Below are 24088 nucleotides of genomic sequence, written 5' to 3' on the forward strand. Positions count from 1 at the left end.
AAGAAAAAAAACACAGCATTTTTGCTTGCACGTGATTGGATCATGAAAATCAGCAGAGCTTTACCACATTCACAAAGCTCTCGGGAGAATGAGTGCACTGCACTTGCAGAATGCAACTGCACTTCCAAAGTGCATAGTCTATTTGCCCTTTAGTAAATCCACCGTATGTATGATTACATCTGCCCTTACTGCTGAGGAAGGAGCATAACAACCAAGCTAAAATGAAATGTAGCTTAACTATTAAGACAGAGCTGTTCACTGTTACCCATGATTCCTCTGGAGGACATTTTTAATACTTTAAAGTGGTTCTAAACACTAAAGTTTTTTTTTTCCTTAATGCATTCTACGCATTAAGGTAAAAAAAAACTTTTGTGTCACAGATTTCCCCCCTCAGCCCCCTTATGCTTACCTGAGCCTGATCTCGATCCAGCACTGTGCAGCAGCTCACTCCGCTTTCTCCCTCCTTACAGGACAGATTGATAGCTCCTGCTGCTGTTAATCAAATTCCATGACAAATGTGCGAGGGACAGGGCTGAGCCACGCTGTCTGTGTCAATAGAAGTAGACAGGGTGGCTCGGGCGTGAGTCCACACTAGTGCCCCCATTGAAAGCAATTTTCTTTGGGGGGACTTGCCGAAGAGGAGGAGTCAGGATCACCAGCGGTGGACCCCAAAAAAGGAGAATCGGGGCTGCTCTGTGCAAAACCACTGTGCAGAGCAGGTAAGTCTAATATGTTTATTTTATTATTATTTTGAAAATATGACAGCAAAAGTGGCAAGGGGTGCTTACAATGGTCAGCTTTTATTCATTTCATGTAATACCTTTATCCTAATAAAAAAACCGCAGCTGTAACTGCTAAAAAAGCTTTAGCTGGAGTTCAGCTTTAATTTGTTAGTCAAGTCCACCTAAATGTGCTAGTGCATCTAACACTACCTTCTCCCCAGATTGACAATGCTTCTGTCCAGAGGTGTCTCCATTGCTCCTTCATCCAAAGTGGAGACACCTTAAGACAGAAAGGGGAGGGGGGATATACTAAAACTGGAACGTGCAAAATCTGGCACAGCTCTTCAAAGAAACCAATCAGTTACGAGGTTTTAGGGTTGGCTCACACTAGATGCAGTCCAAATTCACAGCGAATTCGCTGCAAATTCGCACTGCATCAAAATTGCAACCCATGCAACCTGATTCTGGTACGGACAAAAAAACGGTCCTGCATGAGTTTGGTCCGAAAGCGATGCATATAATTTTTTGTTTTGGGCTTAACTACTTGACATCCGGATTTAACTCCCTTCATGACCAGGCAATTTTTAGTTTTTTGGCACTGTGTTAATTTACCTGACAATTCCGTGGTCATGCAATGCTGTGCACTAACACTAACTTGTTCCCACAAATAGAGCTTTCTTTTGGTGGTATTTGATCACCACTGGGTTTTTTATTTTTGGCACTATAAACAAAATTTTTTGGAAAAAAAACAAAAATGTTTACTTTCTGTAGTAAAACATATGTAACAAAAGACAATAAAAAAATCAAAATTAGGCCAATATGTATTCTGCTACATATTTTTTGTAAAAAAAAAAAATCCCAGTAAGCGTACATTGATTGGTTTGCACATAAGCTATAGTGTCTACAAGCTATATACATATATTCTGTAATTATTATTTTTTTAATACTAGTAATGGTGGCGATCAGCAACTTATAGCAGGACTGCGATAGTATGGCGGGCAACACGAACTGATACTTTGTGGGAACCAGAGACACTAATACAGTGATCAGTGCTAAAAATATGCACTCTCACTGTACTAATGACGCTGGCTGGGAAGAGGTTAAACATCTATGGCGATCAAAGGGTAAATGTGCCTAACCAGTGTTTATGTGTGCACTGTGAGGTGCTTTCACTAAGGCCTCGTACACACGACCGAACATGTCCGCTGAAACTGGTCCGCGGACCAGTTTCCGCAGACATGTCCGACCGTGTGTAGGGCCTAGCGGACATTTTTCCGGCCTAGCGGACAGGTTTCCAGCGGACAAAAATTTCTTAGCATGCTAAGAAACTTGTCCGGTGGAAACCTGTCTGTCGGACATGTCCGATGGTTAGTACACCTAACCATCGGACCGAAATCCCCCGCATGCGTCGAAGTGATTCGTCACATGCGTGGAAGCATTGAACTTCCTGGTTCACGCACGTCGCCGCGTCATCGTCGCCACGTCACCGCGTTTTCTGTCCGCGGGGAATTTGGTCTGATGGTGTGTACACACATCAGACCAAAACCTCCCAGCAGACATGTCCGATGAAAACGGTCCGCGGACCGTTTTCATCGGACATGTCTGGTCGTGTGTACAGGGCCTAAGGGATTTGCTGTTTTTTATTCCCTACTTTGCCCGACTGACAAAACAGAGCTCTGTATTGTTTATATTAAGAGAACCCCCCCCTGTCTTCCTCCTCGCCGATCAGTGGGTGCCAGCGGTCATCCATTTGCCGGCACCCGCTGATTGGCTTGTGCTGTGACTAATCACAGCACAGCCGGCTTGTGCCCCCTACCCAGAAAAGCAGAATCATGATTCTGCGCAGCCAACCCGCAATGTACCAGTAAAGCTACAGTGCGCAGTCAGCTATCAGCTTAACCCGTTCAGGTCTAAGGCCCAATTTTGCAACTTTGACATGTGTTAGTAAAGCTGGGCTTTCATTTGGTGGTAATTGATAATGGATATCTCCTGATTTTTATTTATTTTTTAAGGAACAACTGGGCCACAATAGTAAAAAATATATATTTTATTTAAATGTAGCTGAATATTTATTGTTACTATCATAATCTTCCACCAAAGAATAACCCAAAATAAATTGTTATTTGTACATTTAGTACAGCCCAGAAACAATAGTGCGCATTTGCTTTTTTTCTTTTTTTTTTAGTCCTACCTAAAAACATACTGACACTGATACTAATTTAAAAAAATTGAGAAAAAAATCCTGCCCAAAATATACTGACCTTGACCTTTGAGCCTTAACTAGCACTGACCTAGCTCAAACCTTGATGTAGGCCTTTTTTCTTAATTTTTTTATATTTCTTTATTTTTTACACACACTTTTTGTTTCTCTCTGCAAGAGAAAAACACAGCGGTGGGCTTCGCAGTGACTGATCACTGTGGTAGCCAATCAGAGGCTACCACAGTGATCAGGTGACCTCGAATTGGGAGTTCCGAGTCCCAATCAATAGTACGGGGCTCTCGGTGAGACCCCAGTCTTGGTGCTGGGAGCACGTTGTGGGGACGTGCTCCATGCACAAAGGGAGATACGTGACCCCAAATATGCGACCAAAAGCCTAGTGCAGTGGGGCTGCATATTTGTGTTACATCAGCATCAAGGTGTTAAGTATATATTCTACCATTTAGCAGAGATGGACAGATAAAACAGGTGTATTTCCTATTGTGCTAAAATAGGATACTTGAAATTTGCTTGATTCACAGAAACTGAAAGAAAATATAGATCAGATACTGTTCTCAGTTAAGTTTTAATTTACCTGTATTGTAGGAATACTTTCAGAATATTTACAAATTTTGGTATTACAGAAGCTGTTGTTGACGCATGTTTATAAAGACGTTTAGGCCTGCACATGTCTCTAAAGTTCATACAATATAATATGTCATACAGTTTATGACTTGTATGACTTGTGTACCTTGTGCGAGTTACTTCACAGCCCATAACACCATTCCTTCTTTTGTATCACACATAACTTTCAGTTATTAAACAGAACCTTAAAGGACAACTTCACCTATAATGAACTTGTACTGGAAAAAATCCCCCCCCCCCCACAGCTAGTACCTGTACTGTGCATAAAAATTGCAGCTTCAATTATTCCAATGAGTAAGCCATACTCGGAGGGGACACTGGAGACCGTCATGAGTATGGCTTATTTAGAGCAATAAGTGGGGCCGCTGCACACATGCACACTATGACGGGTACCCAGCTGGGACTATGTAGGATGAAAGATCACTGGATTGGGGAGGAAGGTAAATATTATTTCAGTGGACTGCGCTCAGAGGATGGGGGAATTTATTAAAAAAAACAACTTAAAGTGATTGTAAAGGCTTGTTTTTTTTTTTAAATAACAAACATGTTATACTAACCTCCTCTATGTAGTTGGTTTTGCACAGAGCAGCCCGGATCCTCCTCTTCTCGGGTCCCTTTGTCGCTCCTAGCCCCTCCCTTCTTTGCCCCTTAGCCAACTGCTTGCTACAGGGGGCATCCAAGCCGAGTCGGAGCTCCATGTATCTATTCAGACATGGAGCCCTGCCCTGGCCCCGCTTCCTCTCTCCCCTGATTGGCTCACAGACTTTGATTGAGACCGCACCGCTGGTCTGTCTCAGCCAACCAGGAGGAGTTTACTGGATGGCTAAAGGGGATCGTGGATATCGCTGGATTGAGAAGGAGCTCAGGAAGGTAATTGGAGGGTGCTGGAGAGGCTGCTACACACAGAAGATTTTTCTATCTTAATGCATAGAATGCATTAGGATAAAAAACCTTCCGCCTTTACAATGCCTTTAACTAAAGGTGAAGTGATACTTTTGAGTGGTATTGGATGTGGCATCCAATAATCATATTAAACAAATATCTGATATAATAGAGCATTTCTCTGGAACCCTTTGTATAGAGGTTACAAGACTATCTAATATGAATTGGGTGATCTGATCACATATTAAGAAGCTGAAATATGTCAGGGTGTCCGGTAAAAATAGGGGAGCTGATATCACAGACTTGTAAGCAACCAGTAAGATTAGGACTGCAGACCTGCATGATTGTTCCAGGTCAGCAGCTTACTAAATAGTGAAGCAATATTAAAAGTGAAGACTTCAAAATATGTAATTGAAAAAGTTAACAGTGTCAGATCTCATAATTTAAGCAACGAAATAGATGCAAGTTAGGCTATTGAAGTCACATGTGACATAACTTTAACATTTGTTTTAGCAGACCTATTATACAGTTCAGTAACAATATATATATATATATATATATATATATATATATTTTTATGTATTTGCCAACATAAAAAAAAAACGAAGAGGGTTGATTAAAACAGTGCACCAAATAAAAGCCTTAAGCCTAGTATACACTATCATTTTTTCGCTCAATCGAGCGGGCTATACGAAATCTGATGTTAGTACAGCGATCTCCCCCGCTGTGCTATTGTGTTCTTACACGGGGATGCCCCCCTCCGCCAGAAAACAACAGTCAATAGCTGAGAGCGCTGATCGGCAGACCTTTTTTGTCATGCCACTTTGACAAAACATGGTCGCTGGCCGTACACACGGGCCGAATATCGGCTGGTTTCTATTGAACAGGCCAAAACCGCTTGATATTTGGCCTGTGTGTACGGCCCTTTATATGCCCTTACAACATCTACAAAACATAATTAAGGTATGCATATTAGAGTTATTGTCACATTAACAGATGCAAGCTTATGCTGCTAAATTTGACCTGGGTATCTAGGCATAAATGATCCCTGGTCATGAAAGAGTTAATGTTGGGTGTAAACCTCAGACATGAAATCTGAACAAAGCATATCTCTCTATACTATAGTGTGTACTTGTCACAATTTAAATTATTGTCATTTCTGTCTGCTGCTTTTTTCCTCTGCTATCAGCATCAGTCACTTCTGACAAGTTTTCCTGACACCAAAGAAAAATGATGACAGGGGAGGGATCTCCAGCAGATCGACAGCCTCAGCTCTGTTCCTGTGAGCTATGTGAAGGTGGGTGTGTCTATTCTCCCCAATCAGCTCTCAGACCTCTCCTCACTGAACTCTGCAGAGTGTAACTTCAGCTCTACACTCCCTCTTTTCTGAACTCTCAGACAAGCTTTATACATTCAGCACTTTAAACAGATGTAGAAAAGAGAAGACTGCAGATAAACAGGTAAAACTTATGTAGAAGGATTTGTTTTATATCTGTGTATCACCTGAGGATACAGGCTACTGGCGTTTCTATAACATTCAGTGTGCATGAGGCCTTGGTATTAAATGTACAGTGTTCATTACTTTACCACACTGCAGTGCAAAGGCTGAGGTGTGTGATTAGTCCTGTTGCCTGTGCTTATATTATTATTATTATACAGGATTTATATAGCGCCAATAGTTTGCACAGCGCTTTACAACATCAGGGAAGATAGTACAGTTACAATACAATTTAATACAGGAGGAATCAGAGGGCCCTGGTCGTTAGAGCTTACAGTCTAGAAGGGAGGGTCAAGTGGAACAAAGGGTAGTAGCTGTGGGGGGATGATCAGATGGACAAAATTAAAATACAGTTGTTATGTGTGGGTAGAATAAGATTCTCTGAAGAGGAGGGTTTTCAGGGATCCTCTAAAAGCTAATAGAGAAGGAGATAGACGGAAAGATTGGGGTAAGGAGTTTCATAGGCTTGAAGAGGCTCTGGAAAAGTCCTGGAGACGAGCATGGGAGGAGGTTTTGAGAGAGCTAGAGAGCAGGAGGTCTTAAGAAGAATGAAGAGATTGATTAGGTTGGTATTTAGAGACTAGGTCAGTGATGTAGCTGGGGGCAGAGTTGTGGATGGCTTTGTAGGTAGTTGTTAGTATTTTGAATTTAATTCGTTGGGTGAGCGGAAGCCAGTGGAGGGATTGACAGACAGGAGTAGCAGAGACAGAGCGGTTGGTAAGGTGGACGAGTCTGGCAGCAGTATTCATGATGGACTGAAGGGGGGTTAGAGTATGCAGAGGTAAGCCAATGAGGAGGGAGTTGCAGTAATCTAGGCGAGAGATGACCAGGGAGTGAATTAAGAGCTTTGTTGTGTCATTGGTTAGAAATGGGCGTATTTTGGAGATGTTGCGGAGGTTGAGGCGGCAAGATTTGGACAGTGATTGGACGTGGGGCTTGAAGGAGAGTTCAGAGTCCAGGACTACTCCTAGGACCTTGACATGTGGGGATGGGATTATGGTTGTGCCATCAATTTTGACAGAGAGATCAGGGGAAGAGGCACGTGGGGGAGGGAACAGGATAAGTTCCGTTTTGGATAGATTGAGTTTGAGGAAGTGGTGTGACATCCAAACTCATATATCTGATATTAAATTAGTGATGCGTGAGGAGAATGAAGGAGTGAGTTGTGGGGTAGAGAAATAAATTTGAGTGTCGTCAGCGTAGAGATGGTATTGGAAGCTGTGGGAGGCTATCAGCTGACCCAGGGTGGAGGTGTAGCTTGAAAATAAGAGGGGTCCAAGAACAGAACCTTGGGGGACCCCAACAGAGAAAGGAAGAGGAGAGGAGGAAGTAGAATTGTAAGTAACACTAAAGGTGCGGTTGGATAAGTAGGTAGAGAACCAGCGAAGAGTACGGTCGCAGAGACCAAAGGTGTGGAGTTTTTTGAGGAGGAGGGGTGGTCAACCGTATCAAAGAACACAGATATGAAATGGGTCTAATGGTGGTCTCACACACTATGATAAATGAACGATTTATTTTCTGATTCATCTCTTCTGATAGGAAACATCGATCAATAGTCGACAACCCATTCAACTGATATGCCCCACAAGAGTAAGTGAACTTTGATCAATAGTTAAGATATATATAATCATAAATTATCAATCACATCTTTGTTTCCACCATGTAATCTCATAACCGATCGAAATATGATCATATCCATGAACACAGTAGGGTTGATTTACTAAAGGAAAATAGACTGTGCACTTTGCAAGTGCAGTTGCTCCAGAGCTCAGTAAGTTGGGTAAGGCTTCATTTTGCAAGGAGTACCCAATCATGTGCAAGGACAAAAAAAAAAAAAACAACAGCCTTATTGCTTGCACATGATTAGATAATGGAAGTTAGCAGAGCTTCTGCTCATTTATTAGGCTCTGGAGCAACTGCACTTGCAGAATGCAACACAGTCTTTTTGCCTTTAGTAAATCAACCCCAGTATCTTGATGCTGCCATTCGATGCAAAAAAAACAACAATATTTTCTGCCCTGGCCAATGAACTCAGTTTGATCACATCTGATCTAAATAGATTGGATGAGAAGTTATGGCTAGTCAATTTTTTTTGCAGATATGATAGTTTTCTATAATCGATGAGACAATAATAATCTGATAATAAAATCGAATCGTGTATGGCCACCATGAAGCCTCGTACACACAACCGAGGAACTCGACGGGCGAAACACACGTCGTTTTGCTCGTCGAGTTTCTTGTTAGGCTGTCGAGGATCTCGGCGAGCCAAATTTCCCCATTCCCGTAGAGGAAAAAGAAGACATGCTCTCTTTTTGGCTCGATGAGATCCTCGACAGTTTCCTCGTCGAAAAGTTTACACGCGACCGGTTTCCTCGTTTTTTGCTGAGAAACTCGGTCGTGTGTACGGGGCCTGAGGCTTTATTCACACTTGCAGAGTAAACCTGTGTTTAGATGTGCATATAAATGCAGGTAGTGGTTTTTCAAAGGTATAATTCCGATTGGACATTTAGCTGCCTTTAGGGCCGTGCAGTAAAGCTGCGTTTAGCAGAAGTCTCAAACTGGTGGCCCTCCAGCTGTTGCGGAACTACAAGTCCCATGAGGAATTACAAAAGCTGACGAGCATGACTCCCAAAGGCAGAGAAATAATAGAACTCGTAGTTTGAGACCCCTGGTTTAGAGAAAAATAGAATCCTGTGTGCCCACAATCAAACGTTAAACTCTAAATGCAGCTTTACTGATTTAAACACATAGTAACCTGTTTTAAAGTAGGCTGTTCTAAGAAAAAGTGATCTGGCAAGTATAAAAGGTAAAGTTGAGAACTTGTACATTTAGAAAAACGAAAGGCCAGGAGTGCCGGTGCGAATGAGGCCTTTAACAGCCCATGGAGTGCACACATAACATGTGACAGCACAGACAGGCCACGCTCCCTGATGGAGCGTTCAGTGTACTATTGGCTTACGGATCTGGGCTGTAACTACAGCTTGTCGGCTTCTTGTGATGTATGAAGTAACGTATTGAGGATGTGGAACTACTGTGTTTGTAAATTCTGCAAACAAACATATATTTGGACAAAGCACTTCCTTCTTAGTGTAATAAGCGTGACCCTTTCACGGCTGCACACATTCTCCTCGCCCCATAACTTGTCTTGTTTAATGTCACTTACCGTTCTGAACATAAATAAAACATCTTCCATATCCATCCAGGAGGAGATGACACTTCCCACTAGCTCTGCCAAGCCCCTCAGCTTAGTCCCCACACTAATACTTGTGAACTTTTACTCAGTTGCCACCTTATGTTATCCTAAGTTGTACTGGCTGGGGAGCCGTCGTGTGCGGCCCCGGACACGTTGTACCCTGCACCCTTACCTTACCACCCTCACTTCTATAATCTTCTACCTCTTTCTTCACTCCTCAGAGCTGTCTCTCCCAAACTATCCCTCACACTCCTCACTCCTTTCCATGCCTTCCACTCACCCGCCCCTGACTGGAACGAATGCTAAATAAAGCACGCTGATGACCTTCTCGTAACAAGGCTCAGCTACTTTCTGCACTCTTCCAATAGCTATTGCCTGTCTTTTTTATTCTCTTTTAATAAAAATCTTTCTCTCTCTTTCTCGTTCTCCTCTTCTTTAGGCCTAGCTGGTAAACAAATCCTCTCCCCCTTCTATCTCCTCCCCTGCTGGGTGTTACAGACTTGGGCCTGTGTTTAACCCTCAGCTGTCCACCCCCCTCCCTGGGAAAGATCACTTCCTGCAGCTCCAGGCTAATGCAGAACATGTGACAGAGGTAAAGCCTGGGCATGCTGGGACTAGTGAGTGCATAGTACGTTATTACTACTGCACGTATGACCACTAACTACTTTGAAGCTATTCGAAAATCTGCTTACATCCTGTGATAATTACAATAAGTGCAACTGAAAGAAGCAAACCCTGTAGTTACTAAGTAAATGTTATGCTTATCGTATGTATACATATTTCATTGTGACGTTTTATATCTATAACTACGAGAACAAGTGTGTAGCTATCGTGTGGGTGACTTGAGAAGAACAATTCAAATAATGTCATTTTTATTAAGGGTTCTTTTTGGGGGTAAAAATAAAAAAAGAGAGAGCCAAAAGCAGCCAGATTTAAAAAAAAAACGAAAGCAAACCTCAAAAGTTATAAGCAGCTCCTTTTCTACTCCTTTTCAAAGTAGCTCCTGAACTATTTTTGGGCGACGTGCGTCCCGCGATTGCGGCATGTTTTATCTCGTGACAATCGTGGCAGACCGCGATTTGAGGTGTCATTTAAATGAATGGCATCTCAAATGCGAGTTCAGCGTTTTGTCATTCACACATCAGCGCTGTCAAATCGCGGGCAGATCTCTCCTCGATTCAAAACGCTGTAGTATAAATGCAGTCTCAGACTGTCTATTTTTTTTACGGAAATCAGCACTGCAACTGATTCATCCCTTTATAATACGGCGTAGCAGGGTTGATTTAAGCCCTGTACACACTATCAGAAAATCGTATAAAAAATACCGCTTTTCAAGCGATCGTATGATAATTGGAATTTTTGGTACAGTGCTTTCGAGAGCTGATCGTGACAGTTCATCAGATATTATTCTATCAGACATGCACAAATATTTTTTTCATACAATCCCAGATTGTACGATTTTTGTTTAATTAGTGCAGCTAGTGTTTGAAAATGCAATACAAATGCATTAACAACACATGACATCACTTCCAAATTTTTATTTTGTCGTAGGGCGATTTCAAAGATTATCTGAGATTATCATGCAAAAAAAAAAAAAAGACGATCATTCATCCGATAATCTCATTGTGTTTAACGGGCATTGCTAAAACCGGAGAGTGCAAAATCAGGTGCAGCTCTGCATACTAGCCAATCACTTCAGTGGAACTTCCACTCATCAGAATCCTCTCCCCCTCCGGTGCCACAATTGGCACCTTTCAGGGAGGGAGGGGGCACAGGTATCCTTTCCCACTTCCGGGAGTCCAGGCCGCGGCCTGTGACGTCAGCGCGGGGCTCCCTCCTTCTCCCCCAGCCGCCGGGCCTCTTGTATGCGCAGTAGGGTTCCTGGCATGAAGCTGAAAGGCTACACTGCCGGGGACCCTTTTTTTTTTTTTAAACAAGAAAACAAACTAAATTCCATAAACAACATACATAACATGATATCCATCTCTATCTGCTGGGTAATATACCATGGTATACTGTGTTCCTATATATTGGTGAGCTTAATAACCTCTTTCCCCCCCACACCTTACTCATATTACTTCAAATAAAGCCCATTATTCCTGCATACCTGCGCCGATGGATAACCAACCCCCCCTCCCTCTGAGACCCACATTGTGTCTTCAGAGCTGGGGGGATCTCCAGTCCCTCTTCTATTCACCCTGTGTCCATAAAGTTCTCTTCATTTCATATTTTCCCCCTCCCCACCACCCCCCCCCAAAAAAAAAACACCTCTCCTCTCTCTCTTCCACCTCCCCACCCCTGCGCCTCACCCCCCATGGATCCCCAGGTAGCCTCCGCTCAGTTCGCATCTATACGGGCTCTTCCCTCCTCTATATATTTAAAAAGATTCCATAAGGACCATGTTTCCAAATAGACTCCCTGTTTCTGCCGGTATGTCCAGACCAAGTCTTCCATTGTGTTCAAATGTTCTACCCGTTTAAGCCACATCCCTACTGATGGAGGTTGGGTCTGCTTCCACATTACTGGGATGCATGCTCTTGCTGTGTTCAGGAGATGGCAGAGGATCGACTTTTCTAAAGTTTAACCGGAATCTTAGGCTGCATTCACACCTCGGCGTACAAAATCGCGGCGTTTTGTCCCGCGAATTGCTGCGACAAATAGCAGCGTTTTGTACCGCCAATATGCGGCGACAAAACGCCGCGATTGTGAATGCAGCCTTCACCCCCTCTATGGAGATGGTTCACATCTCCTATGCCGAACGCCGAAAGCCGCCTGAAAAAAAGGTCCGGGACTTTTTTTCAGGCGGCAGGCATACGGCATTCGGCGTGGAGATGTGAACCATCTCCATAGAGGTGCATGTTAAATCATCCCTCTGGCGTCTCGGGGCTGCAGCGGCGTCGCACTACAGGCGTATATACACCTAGATGTGAACGGGGGCTTAGTGTCTTGTAGGAAAAAGAAAGTCGGGTCCTCAGAAATTTCCTGATCGCTAAACCTTTGGGTACCCTTACCCGCAATGGAGGCGGCAGCACCTGACAGCTGATGGGAACATCAGCTGCGGGTGCCAACATCGCTGGACTCCAGAACAGGTAAGTGCCTATTTATTAAAAGCCAGCAGCTGCAGTATGTGTAGCTGCTGGTTTTTAACAATTTTTTTTGGAGGGGGGGGGGAACACCTCTTCAAGCTTTAACAAAAAAAAAAAAAACTGGAAGCTGATTGATTTCTTTGCAGCGCTGCACCAGATTTTGCACTCTCCAGTTTTAGTAAATCAACCCCAGTTTGTGCCATGTTGATCAGACCACTTTCAGGCTTATGTAACAAGGAAGTGCAAAAAATAAATAAAATAACTGTAGGTAAATTGTAGTCAGCCATGACAACCAAGTTTAACCTTTTCCTCATGTGACTAATTAACTTACATATAGTTATAGACTGTGGCATATTCATGCCAGTGAAAGCGGAACTTGAACCAAAGGGTGCTTGCAACCTTGTGGGACACATCGCAGGTCCCAAAAGGCTGCAGGACCTTTTACAAAGCACGGCTTGTGCATGCACTGTAGGAAGCTGGCTATGGAGCCCCAAGGAGTCAAAGCCAGCTGCCCACAGTTAACATGCCATAGCTGGTGACCTGAAGACCAGTGAAGAACCGGCTCAGGTGAGAGCGATGCTGGATCCTTGGATATGTGAGTGTCTGTTTCTTAAAAGTTTAATTCCTTCACTTTCAGTCTAAATGGTGTCATGAGGAAACGAGAAATGCATTCCATAGGTCTGAGTGCTGGTCAGGGATCCCACATAAAAATAATAAACCAGGAGCACCGTTTGGGCTTTTACACATCTTGGCATATTGCCAACAGCGTTATGCATACTGTATATGCAGCGGCAGGAAAAGTGTTCTTTAGGCCAGGTTCACACTGCTTCAAACTGATTTTGACCTGAATTTCAGTGTAATTATGTAGTGCAACTTGTATGCTACTTTAAAATGGTTTGCATATTCTATGGGGCTAAACCCGTGCTGGAATCGCACCAAAGTAGTACTGCAACCTTTTCCAAAATTGCGATTGTGATTTCCATTGTCTTATGATTCTGCACGACTCAAGTAGCATCTAAAAGCACACTAGTTTGGAAACGGCTGATAAATTCTGCTTTCCCGCTGTACTAACTTACATACACTAATAGGGGGTCTCCAAAAAGTTTTGAGAAAATTTAGGGGCCTTGGACCAACTCTCTTTTCACTATATAACCCAATGGGGTTCCTGTTAGACCACATCTTTTTATGTTTGCTCCTATCAGATACCTCTAACTTGATATTGTATAATCAGGTTTCCATTTGCACTGGATATTTGCATTTTTTTACACGCATTTTGATGGGTTTTTAATGCGTTTTTTAATTTTTGGGAGGTGCCTGTTGTCATACAGAAGCCAGTAAAAATGCAGCAAAACTGCAGAAATGTTACAAATGTGTTGATTCAAGAACAAATTTCCATCCCGCTCCTTTAAATTTTCTCTTCATTATGAACAATTCGAACGAGATTCTACTAGTGTATCAGCTTTATATGCTAGCCGCTGCAGTTAGGTTTCAGAAATATTCCCATATTGGAGCTGAATAGGTCTGATTCCAGGAGTATGTACTGTGTATCCACCTTTCTCTCAGCTTGATGTATATATTTATATACAGTAATTTTTATACAACCCCAAGTCCAACAAAGTTGGGATGCTTTGTAAAATCCTTATAAAAACAGAATGCAATGATTTGCAAATCACATAAACCCATATTTTATTCATAATACAAAACATATCAAATGTTTAAAATGAGAAAATGTACCATTTTAAGAAAAAAATATATAATTTTGAAATTGATTTCAGAGTGTCTCAGAGGTAAAGATGGGCAGAGGTTCACCAATTGTGACCAATAAAACAGAATAATGTTTTTTAATGTAAAATTGCAAAGACTAAATATATCATCATCTGCGGTACATAATATCATCAAGAAAATCTCTGTCCGCAAGAGACGAGGCCGAAACACAATATTTGATGCCCGTGATCTTAAGACCCTTAGATGGCACTGCATTCAAAACAGGCATGATTCTGTATGGGCTTAGTAATACTTCTAAAAATCCCTGTCTGTGAACACAGTTTGTCGCATCATACAAAGAAGAAGCCAAATCTGAACATGATCCAGAAATGCCACTGTCTACTCTGGTCCCAGGCTCACAAGCTCATTTAAAATGGTCTGCTGCAAAGTGGAAAACTGTTCTATGATCAGAAAAAACATAATTAGAATTTTTTTAGGGAAATATTAGCCTGCATCCTCCGAACTAAAGAGAAGAGAGACCTGTTTTGTTATCAGTGCTCAGTTCAAAAGCATGCTTTTTTGTATGGTGTGGAAATGCTTTAGTGTGTATGGAATGGACAGCTTGCACATCTGGAAAGGCACCATCAATGCTGAAAGTTATTTCCAAGTGCTCCCAATCAGATGACGTCTTTTTCAGGGAAGGACTTGTATATTTCAGTAGGGCAATGCTAAACCACATACTGCATCAATGACAACAGCATGGCTTTGTAGTAGAACACTCCAGGTACTTACTTGGCCCGCCTGCAGTCCAGACCTTTCACCATTTGAAAATATTTGGCGCATCTTGAAATGAAAAATATGACAAAGAAGAGCAAGAACTGTTGAGCAGTCAGAATCCTATATCAGGCAAGAATTAGGCAAAATTTCTCTCCCAGGGTCTCAGTTCCCAGACATTTACAGAGTGTTGTTAAAATAAGAGGGGATTCTCCATCATGGTTAATATAGCCCTGTTCCAACTTTTTTGAGGTGTGTTGCTGCCATCAATTTTAAAATTACCTTATTTTTTTCTTGAAATGGTAAATTTTCTCAGTTTAAACATTTGATGTGTTTTTTATTGTTAATAAAATATGGGTTTATGAGATTTGTATGTAGATTTTACACAGTATCCCAATTTTTGGGGAGTTGGGGCTGTATATAATTTATTCATGTACAATATGCATATATTTATATTCAAATATTCAAGCCAAGTATCAATCTGCATGTCGACTGTGAGAAACATCAATGACAGGTTTTCTGTATGTGAGAGACAACAATTAGCCTACATTGGGTATGTTTGGGAATAGCTATTCTTGCGCCACATACATTCTGAATCGTACCATTACTATAGCTGATTACTGGGAGTGTGATTTATATCTCTATGAATATGCCAGGGCTTCTGAAGTGTGCATGAATATCCCAGAAACTTTACATAATACTACCATAATTGCACAGAACTTTGATTTTTAAAGCAAAACTCCAGACAAACAGCCTAAACACTGATTAAATACATTTATGTTTACAGTTTTATCTGCCAAAGCATTTGATTTGTTATTTATACACAGTTTCCACTCTGCACTGCCAGACAGGTAACATGCCTACTTCCTGAAGCAATTCATCTTCCTGGTTGAGCTTTGTGGCTTCCAATGTCACCCTTTATGCCTCCTCATTGGACAATAAATCAGCATCATCATCTTTGAAAAGCAATAAAGTTGACCCTAGAAGTCGTAAAACAAAGCCAGGAAGCAGTGCACATACAGACTACCAAAAGTGTGTGTATCAGTAAAGACATGTGTTCCGCTTTCGGTAAAGATGTGGAGTTCCGCTTTAAAGCCAAACTTTGGGCTCCATTATCCATCTTCCTAACAGTAGCCCCTTCCCCCTGGAGGTTCTCCCTGAAGCAGAACTTGAAGCATTATATTTTTTATACTTACCTTTTCCAGATGTCTTCAGGCAGGTGTAGTGGTACTATAATGGACAACGCTGGAGAGGAGGTGGGCATTGCAATTGAAACAGCATTTTTTTTTTATTTGAGCACTATAGAGAGATTTTTTTCTAAAATATAAAATTCACCTAAAGAATTGGGCTTTAATATACACTGTTCTTTTTAATGGTCTGGAGCAGGGATCTCCAAACTATGGCCCTCCAGCTGTTGCGGAACTACACGTCCCACAAGGCATTGTAAAACTCTGACATTCACAGATATGACTAGGCATGATGGGAATTGTATTTCCTGAACAACTGGAGGGCCATAGTATGGAGACCCTTGGTCTGGAGTAAAGCTTAATGTTTCCAAAACATATACCTTGTATACACGATCGGAATTTCCGATGAAAAAGTCAGACGAAATTTTTTCATCGGATATTCCGAACGTGTGTGGGCCCCATCTGACTTTTTTCCATCGGAGTTTAGAAAAAGAACATGTTTTATTTTTTTCCGATGGAAACAAATCCTATTGGAAATTCCGATTGTCTGTGTGAAACTCCGACGGAGAAAAAAACAGGCATGCTTAGAATCAAGTCAACGCATGCTCTGAAGCATTAAACTTCATTTTTCTCGGCTCGTCGTAGTGTTTTACGTCACCGCATTTTGGACGGTCGGAATTTGGTCTGACAGTGTGTATGTAAGACAGCTTGAACGGAATTCCGACAGAAAATTTCATCGGATTTTATCCCATCGGAAATTCCGATCATGTGTACAGGGCAAAAGAGTCAACTCAAAAGCTGGCCACCCATGTTACAGTCTGATAGTAGATAATTTTTAGATTTCCTTGGAATGATGGGTTAAGTAATTAGTTATACATTAATAGGATTGCTTTGGCAGGCTTCATGCAATACATACAAGGATTTTTCAAAAAATGTCCGCATTTTTAAAAACAGTTTAGCAGCCATCTTCACCATAGTGTAACAACTCTGATACTAAACTGCAAAGTCAGCCGGCTTGCCACACAGACTCTTCACATGACACTCTCAGGCCCCGTACACACGACCGAGTTTCTCGGCAGAATTCAGCCAGAAACTCGATCGGAGCTGAATTCTGCCGAGAAACCCGGCCGTGTGTACACTTCACACAGAACTCGACGAGCAAAACGATGAGTTTTGCCCGTCGAGTTCCTCGGACGTGTGTACGGGGCCTCAGACACGACCAACTACTACCCTCCCTCACCGTTTCCAATGAAAATATAAAAGTGCGGAAACTTTTTGAAGACAACTCTTAGGCCCCGTACACACGGCCGAGGAACTCGACGTGCCAAACACATCGAGTTCCTCGGCCAGTTCAGCCCTGAAGCCGCCGAGGACCTCGGCGGGCCGAGAGCTCCCATAGAACAACGAGGAAATAGAGAACATGTTCTCTATTTCCTCGCCGAGGTCCTCGTCGGCTTCCTCGGCCGAAAGTGTACACACGACCAGTTTCCTCGGCAGAATTCAGCCAGAAACTCGGTCGGAAGCTGAATTCTGCCGAGGAAACTGGTCGTGTGTACGGGGCCTCAGTTTTTGGTTACTCTAAAGGAAATTATACAGAGTACAGCCGTATTATGTGTGCCACCAACTTTAGTCCTGCCAACAATATAATTTTATAGATAGCTCAATTTATACACAGAATCAATAGTAAAAGGTCCAAACTACCTGACATCCTGCATGTTGGTGCAAATAAGAAACATATTATATATTTCATTTTCCGTAAGACTTACCTGTTGCCTACAAATAGTAAAAGCATATTTGTGTAATAAACCAGTTCTTCATTCATTAGACACAACTCAGGGCATAGATGCACGAGACCATACTGACTTGTGCGGCGTTGATTTTATTAGCAAGGTCAAAAATAAGGGTGGATGCACTAATGACACAATTTGATAGTAACCTGGCTGTCATTCTCATTCTTAATGTTCCTACTTAGTGACTGACTGACCCAATAAAAATATGCCGTTGAGAGTTCCAACTTCAATGGATGCTTATTTTTTGCTAACCACTGACACACTAGCTAAGGAAGAAAGAATCATGACTGTCAGAGAGCTAGCAAAATATACAAGAACTCAGTGCCCATATTTCTGACAAAATACATTCTCTTTCAACTGCCCAGCTATGTTCACATAATGATTATATTGAACAGAACAGGACTACTAATAGTTTGTAAGTGAAAGCAAAGCTGGTGAAATGAACCTGGCCACCCGTCTGGTTTATCCCAAAGCTGTGAGCTATTGTTATCGCCTCTTTAGAGTACATACCGTAGTGCCTTCTGCAGCCTTTTCACATTCAGTCTTCGATGTTTCATCCTGTACAGGGGCTGAATCAGGAGATTAGGGGTCAGAAGGGGACAAATAACTAACAAACAAGGGAACTGCTCATTCTATACAAAGACGAGTAGAGGGGCTCTCCAGTAGTACAAAAGGTGTGTGTGACTGGTTGGAGTGGCAAACTCCATATTTATATCAAAGAGTGAGGGGGGGATAAATCAAATAAAAAGAGCAAAGAGGAAAGCAAGAAACAAGCAAGCAGACAAGTACACATAAAGGCATATTTAACAAAACAATAAAGATGTTCATAGTGCAAAAGCGGATAGCTAACTAGCAACTAAGCTGTTGTGAAATTAGAGAAATATGTTTTGTTTTCTGATTATTATTTCTCCACCCATCCAGCATGTGTGGATGTAGGAAACTGTTAGGCAGGCCATAGAAGATGCAATTTTCTTTCATGCTATCACGGATTGCAGAAAATAAAATCGCTAGATTCCCCCATCAACACATTCAGTGCTATTGTGTTCTCTTGGCGGGGAGCCTGCCTATAGATGGTTCAAATCTCGGACGATCCCTCCTGAACTGGCTGAGATTCAAACCATCTATGGCCGGCTTTATTTTAATTTTTTTAGCTCACTGGCTGAACCAAATAAACTAAACGTTTGCGCAAGCTTTAGTGATATCATTTATGTGCTAACTTAAGTTTTTAAAGATGCAAAAGCTTTTGGGACCCTGAGCTCTATTCTGTAATAAGAGGTATCACTTAAAGAACAAGCTTTCTGTAATGACCTTATATTGAAATACTAATCACAAATATTTGCACCACAATCTGTATGTTTGTCCCTATAATAAAGACCTTATTCAATTTGAAAAGCTTAAAGCGGAGGTTCACCCAAAAATCCACTTTTTGACATTAGCTGTAGCATACTGCTAACATCTGCAGTATGCTGTTTTTTTTTTCTTGTACTTATCGTGAGCCCTTGTTATCCGGCTCCGAGCGGGGAATCCTGCGGGGAATGGGCGTTTCTAAGCGAAGAGGAGTTGATTGACGGCTGCTAAGGCGCGTCACGCTTTCCGAAAAAACCCAAAGTCACACTCGGGCGTTTACGGCGCCTGCGCCTGCCGTGTAGAGCTGACTGCGCAGGCCCCGTAAACACCCGAGTGTGACTTTGGGTATTTTCGGAAGGCGTGATGCGCTTTAGCAGCGGTCAATCAACACCTCTTCGCTTAGGAACGCCTATACCCGGAAGTAATCCCCCGCTCGAAGCCGGATAACAAGGGCTCGTATAACGATAAGTACAAAAAAAAAAAAAAAACAGCATACTGCAGATGTTAGCAGTATGCTGGAGGGATGTAGCTAACGTAAGAAAGTTTATTTTTGGGTGAACCCCCGCTTTAAAGCTGTTTTACAAGCCTAATCCTTTACTTTTTAGGCAAGTGTTCATCTCTCGTTAGTGCAATGAAAGGCATTTCTAATGCCGCGTACACACGACCGTTTTTCGGGTTGTAAAAAATGCCATTTTTAATGGTCTAGAAAAAAAGTTTTTTTCAACCCAATCATTAAAACGGCCTTGCCTACACACGATCGTGAAAAAAAAAGCTCTAGCAAGGGGCGGTGATGTACAACACGTACGACGGCACTATAAAGGGGAAGTTCCATTCGGATGGCGCCACCCTTTGTGTTAGTAAAAGACGATTTGCGCTTTTCAGTCTGTTACAGCAAGATGAATGTGCTTACTCCATTACGAACGCTAGTTTTACCAGAGCGAGCGCTCCCGTCTCATAACTTTTTTCTGAGCATGCCCGGTTTTTTCACATCGTTAAAGCCCACACACGACCATTGTTTACGACGTTAAAAACGACAACGTTAAAAACGTAGTGAAAAATTACAGCATGTTCGAAATTTTTAATGGCCATTTTTTACATCGTGAAAAATGCTCTGGAGCCCACACACGATCGTTTTTAATGACATAAAAAAAAACTTCATTTTTTACAACCCAAAAAACGGTCGTGTGTACGCGGCATAAGACTTCTTTTCACAGCCTTTTATAGAGAACACATACAAAATATCAAATAGATGATGGTACTGCATCCAGGCAAAAGTTATAATAAATTATAGCCCTGTAATTAATTGGGAGAGAAAACTGGGAAATATAACCACCATAGACAAACATAGGGGATGATTTACGAAAGGCAAATGAACTGTGCAATTGCAGTTGCCCCAGAGCTTAGTAAATGCAGTAAAGCTCTACTTACTTGCATCATCCAATCATGTGCAAGCAAAAATGCAGTTTTTAAAATTTTCTTGCATGTGATTGGGCATTATTTGTAAAGTGAAGCTTCTCCTCATTTACTAAGCTCTGGAGCAATTTAACTTACATAGTGCAAATGCACTTGCAAAGTGCACACTCAGTTTGCCCTTAGTAAATACTTCATAGTGTATCTGCAGCACTTAAAAACATTTTACATGTACACTTTGGCTCCCAGACCCCTAGTTATGTTATGCCCTATCTCACCTTGAGGTATGTCTGTGTTGTCTTCTCCTGTATCTGACGCTGATGTGATCTCTGGAGTGTTTGGGATTTTAACTGAAATTACAAGTATAACATTTTCATACTTTGTAATATACAAGAAGTGAATACATATTGACATGTGTGAAAAATATTTTGTAAAGGAATTATCTTCCTGCTCAAACAGGAGGCAGGCAGCAAAAAATAAACTTTAAAATGGAAGAAACCATATGCACTCAAAACATGAGAGCCAGCAAACTATTTCCCGGTGTTATGACTATACAATGCATATCCTAACTTCACATGCCAGCAGGGCTGGATTTACTGTTACGGCCTTGTCACACTAGTGATTCTGTTTCTGATGACAGCTCATCAGTGACAGTATTGCTATACATTGTTAGACAGGATAGGGAAATACTCACCTGTTTCCATGTGTTAGGCCCCGTACACACGGCCGAGGAACTCGACGTGCCAAACACATCGAGTTCCTCGGCCAGTTCAGTCCTGGAGCCGCCGAGGACCTCAGCGGGCCGAGTTCTCCCATAGAACAACGAGGAAATAGAGAACATGTTCTCTATTTCCTCGCCGAGGTCCTCGTCGGCTTCCTCGGCCGAAAGTGTACACACGGCCAGGTTTCTCGGCAGAATTCAGCCAGAAACTCGGTCGGAAGCTGAATTCTGCCGAGGAAACTGGTCGTGTGTACGAGGCCTTACTCATTTCTTGGATATTTGGGTGAGACCTTGCTTCTTCCCTGGAAGCTTACGGTCTGCGGTGTTTCCATCAGAGAGGGGGCAACTTATCTGGCCAGCAAGGGAAGCGGGTGATTCTTTTCTCTGCAGCAACAATTTACCAGCAACAGAATTACTGCTGTGACAGGGCCCTTATGCCTCGTACACACGACCGAGAAACTCGTCGTAAATGAAACATCGTTTTCCTCGACGAGTTCCATGTTAGGCTTGTCGAGAAACTTGACAAGCTTTCTTTGCGTACACACAAGACAAAATCTCGTCGTTCTCAAACGCGGTGACGTTCAACACGTACGACGGCACTATAAATGGGAAGTTTGATTCCACTGGCGCCACCCTTCTGAGCATGTGCGGGTTTCTAAGCATACACACGAATGTGTTTCTCGACGAAAACCAGCCCGACGAGGAAATTGAGACTCCCGTCGAGGAAAAAGAGAACTTGTTCTGTTTTTTTCTCATCGAGTTCTTCGACAGTTTTCTCGATGAAAAACATACACGCGACCGTTTCTGCCACCAAGTTTCTTGATGGATTCTGTCAAGGAAAATGGTCGTGTGAGGTGATCCACAGTAGAAAAAGTGAGAAATCCACCCCTCCCTCACATAACACATCCTGGTAATATACAATGAACTGTGGATCACCTCATATTATGATAAACATAACATAACATATGATAAACATGTCCAAGCTAGATATGTAAATAACCTGTCACTCAAAGCAAGGAGAGAGGAAAGGGCTTTTAATTTAGACAGGTTTTTATCTGGAAGTCTGTTAATTTTCACTGAACAATAAAAGAGGATTGCTCAGAGCTGGATTAACTCTGTGTGGCAAGACTGGGCACAGATGATAGGAAATCGTATACTCTACATTGTGACATAAAAAAAATGCAGAAGTGAGCCTGATTTTGCGCTTTCCAGCTTTAGTACATAAACCCCATTGTGCACTTAAAAGTGGAGTATGACTGTATTATCTATATAAATGCATACAGAAAAATGTGATGTATATAGTATAATATGTATAGTACATATAGTAGAAATATATATCATACATTTTTACTATACTATTATGCAGCTCATGATCATCACATCAAGCCTGATTTCATTATTAAAATGTTACAGACTGGAAATAATAAAGCCTATACTTGGGTGTATTAGGAATGCAATGAAACCAGGCAACAGGAGAAAGAGAGGCAGGCAGAGAGAAATGAGAGGACAGGCACAGTGTCACTAGATAAACGATTATACTGAAAATTGACAGTTGTGGGGAATTTATTCCTGTTTCAGCTAATTAAAGTGTTAAAGTTCTTTAACACCATTCAACGGCCGCCAAAATCATAAAATATTGATCCGGAGATGGGCCAAGAGCCAGGAGAAAAGGAGGGGCAGAATGGGGGGGAAAAGGAATACAGAGTGCGTGAAAGACACAAGATAATACAAAAAGAACTGGAAAATGGACATAAAAATAGTGAGTCGCTCTTTCATCATGTACCTTTTTTTATAAGTTGTTATGAATCTATTTGAAAGTATATGTTGAACAGTAAAAATGCATTATACAAGGCGTTTATCTACTATATTGACATGCTCGTATCCTGGCTTTACAGACACCTCGCTTGTCTGTATTTCCATGCTACCCTAACAACAGATGTTCCTGGCTTCTCTACCCTTTCCAGTAACCCCTTAAATGACAATCCACTTTGCTTACATGCTTGTATATGCCACTAAAAAATGAAAGCAACAGATGCTACACATGTGTGATGTTTTAACATTTTTTTTTAACCTCCCTGGCGGTATGATTCTGTCTGGAATTACGTACCAAAAGCGGTACAATTATTTTGCAAGGAAATTTGGAGTTTTATACTGTAGGCCTGTAATTTTTAGAAATAACTCACTTAAATCTGACCAAGCAAGAGTCTTGTAGGCATCCCGGGTATGATTTTTTTTTAAAACAAAATTAAAAAATTATAATATAATACATAATTATAAATAATTATAACAAATAATAATATAATTATAATAAAAATTATTCAATAATGTAATCAACTCAAAATCACTGAAATTTGCTCAGTTGCAGAATTGTCGCTGTCATTATTATTATTTTTTTATGACGAATTTCCCCACAAATCGCTATTGCACAATTCTGCAAGTGATTATAATTTATTATCGCTGTTTTCTAGCTGATCTAAAACCATTTTTGACATAAAGGGACACTTTTGGACAATCTACAGTTTTTAGGCAGAAAGAACATTTTTTATTATATAAAAGTACATGTAGGGCACTGGGCAGACCACTAGGGACAAGGGGGGAGTGTATTTTTTACATACAGTACTGTAATCTATAAGATTACAGTATACTGTATGTAAAGTGTTTGTTTACTTTTTTGAATTTGGCGCCGTTCTCCGCTCCCGTGCGTCGTAACGTCGCATGGAACGGAGATCGGGGACACTGTGAATCGAGCGAGGAGGTCCCGCTCGCTCACACAGTGGGGTGGCATCGCTGGATCCAGGGACAAGGTAAGTAACTTGCCTGTGGATCCAGCGAGAAGGTAAGCCGCGCCGCTGCACACTCTGCACGTCCACCCCGAGCGTGACTCGGGGATACCGATCTTAACATGAAAAACCAACCCCGAGTCACGCTCGGG

General features: G+C 41.8%; 1 protein-coding gene across 2 annotated transcripts in view; it reads right to left on the reverse strand.

Annotated features, from left to right (window-relative positions):
• Positions 1–24088, reverse strand: part of ZFHX2 (zinc finger homeobox 2) — a 107392-nt gene that overhangs the window by 38745 nt on the left and 44559 nt on the right. For both annotated transcript variants that reach the window (XM_040354402.1, XM_040354405.1), the window contains exons 5-6: positions 20714–20785; positions 18189–18247 (exon numbers count right to left, since the gene is read on the reverse strand). In XM_040354402.1, coding sequence (XP_040210336.1) covers positions 18189–18247; positions 20714–20785 — 131 coding nt within the window. The remainder of the gene's footprint in view (positions 1–18188; positions 18248–20713; positions 20786–24088) is intronic.

This window comes from Rana temporaria, chromosome 1, assembly GCF_905171775.1.
Source record: "Rana temporaria chromosome 1, aRanTem1.1, whole genome shotgun sequence".
In the NCBI taxonomy this organism is placed as follows: Eukaryota; Metazoa; Chordata; class Amphibia; order Anura; family Ranidae; genus Rana; species Rana temporaria.